Source organism: Micropterus dolomieu, unplaced genomic scaffold (assembly GCF_021292245.1).
Source record: "Micropterus dolomieu isolate WLL.071019.BEF.003 ecotype Adirondacks unplaced genomic scaffold, ASM2129224v1 contig_1126, whole genome shotgun sequence".
Classification (NCBI taxonomy): domain Eukaryota; kingdom Metazoa; phylum Chordata; class Actinopteri; order Centrarchiformes; family Centrarchidae; genus Micropterus; species Micropterus dolomieu.
In genome coordinates this window covers 1-1,065 of record NW_025730116.1, presented here as the reverse complement: position 1 = coordinate 1,065, position 1,065 = coordinate 1, and the positions used below count along the sequence as shown (strand labels likewise).

Below are 1,065 nucleotides of genomic sequence, written 5' to 3'. Positions count from 1 at the left end.
TCTCCAGTGTGAACACGTTGGTGCACTTTTAGGGCACCTGGATGAGCGAAAGATTTCCCACACTGTTCACACCAGTACGGTTTCTCTCCAGTGTGAACACGTTGGTGCACTTTTAGGGCACCTGCTCGAGCAAACGTTTTTCCACACTGTTCACACCAGTGAGGTTTCTCTCCAGTGTGAACAAGTTGGTGCCTTTTTAGGTTACCTGATTCAGCAAAGGTTTTTCCACACTGTTCACACCAGTATGGTTTCTGTCCAGTGTGAACACGTTGGTGGTGTTTTAGGTGAACTGATCTAGTGAAAACTTTCCCACATTGTTCACACCAGTGAGGTTTCTCTCCAGTGTGAACACGTTGGTGGTTTTTTAGGACACCTGCTCGAGCAAAAGTTTTTCCACACTGTTCACACCAATACGGCTTCTCTCCAGTGTGAACTCGTTGGTGGTTTTTTAGGTGACCTGACTGAGCGAACGTTTTTCCACACTGTTCACACCAGTGCGGTTTCTCTCCAGTGTGAACACATTGGTGGATTAGTAACTTATCAGATCTGCTGAAAGTTTTTCCACACTGTTCACACCAGTGCGGCTTCTCTCCAGTGTGAACACGTTGGTGGTGTTTTAGGTGAACTGATCTAGTGAAAACCTTCCCACATTGTTCACACCAATACGGTTTCTCTCCAGTGTGAACATGTTGGTGGATTTTTAAGGCAACTGATGTAGTGAAAGCTTTCCCACACTGGTCACAGCTGTACAGTTCCTCTCCAGTGTGAACTCTCTGATGAATCTTCAAATATCCAGATGTTGTGAAGGATTTGTCGCGTTTGAGTCCCTCTCTTCTTCTCCTCTATATCAACAGAGAGAAACACAGTAAGTGAGATGTCAAGGTGTAGCAAGGCAAGTTTATTTGTATAGCACATTTCAACAACAAAGGTAATTCAAAGTGCTTTACATTAAACATAAAAGCAACAGAGAAATTGAAAAAAAAAATGCACATTAAAATATAAATTTGGGAAGGGTAAAATACCACTTACCAGTGGGTGGCGCCATGATGTTGGGTGAATATTTGC

General features: G+C 43.4%; 1 protein-coding gene across 1 annotated transcript; it reads right to left on the bottom strand.

The window, feature by feature from the left end:
• Positions 1-5: 5 nt before the first annotated feature.
• Positions 6-842, bottom strand: LOC123964195 (zinc finger protein 239-like; the record flags this gene model as incomplete). Its single annotated transcript, XM_046041293.1, has 1 exon — positions 6-842. A coding segment is annotated over one exon (837 nt), but the record flags the coding sequence as incomplete, so codon positions are not given.
• Between the last annotated feature and the right edge of the window lie 223 nt (positions 843-1,065).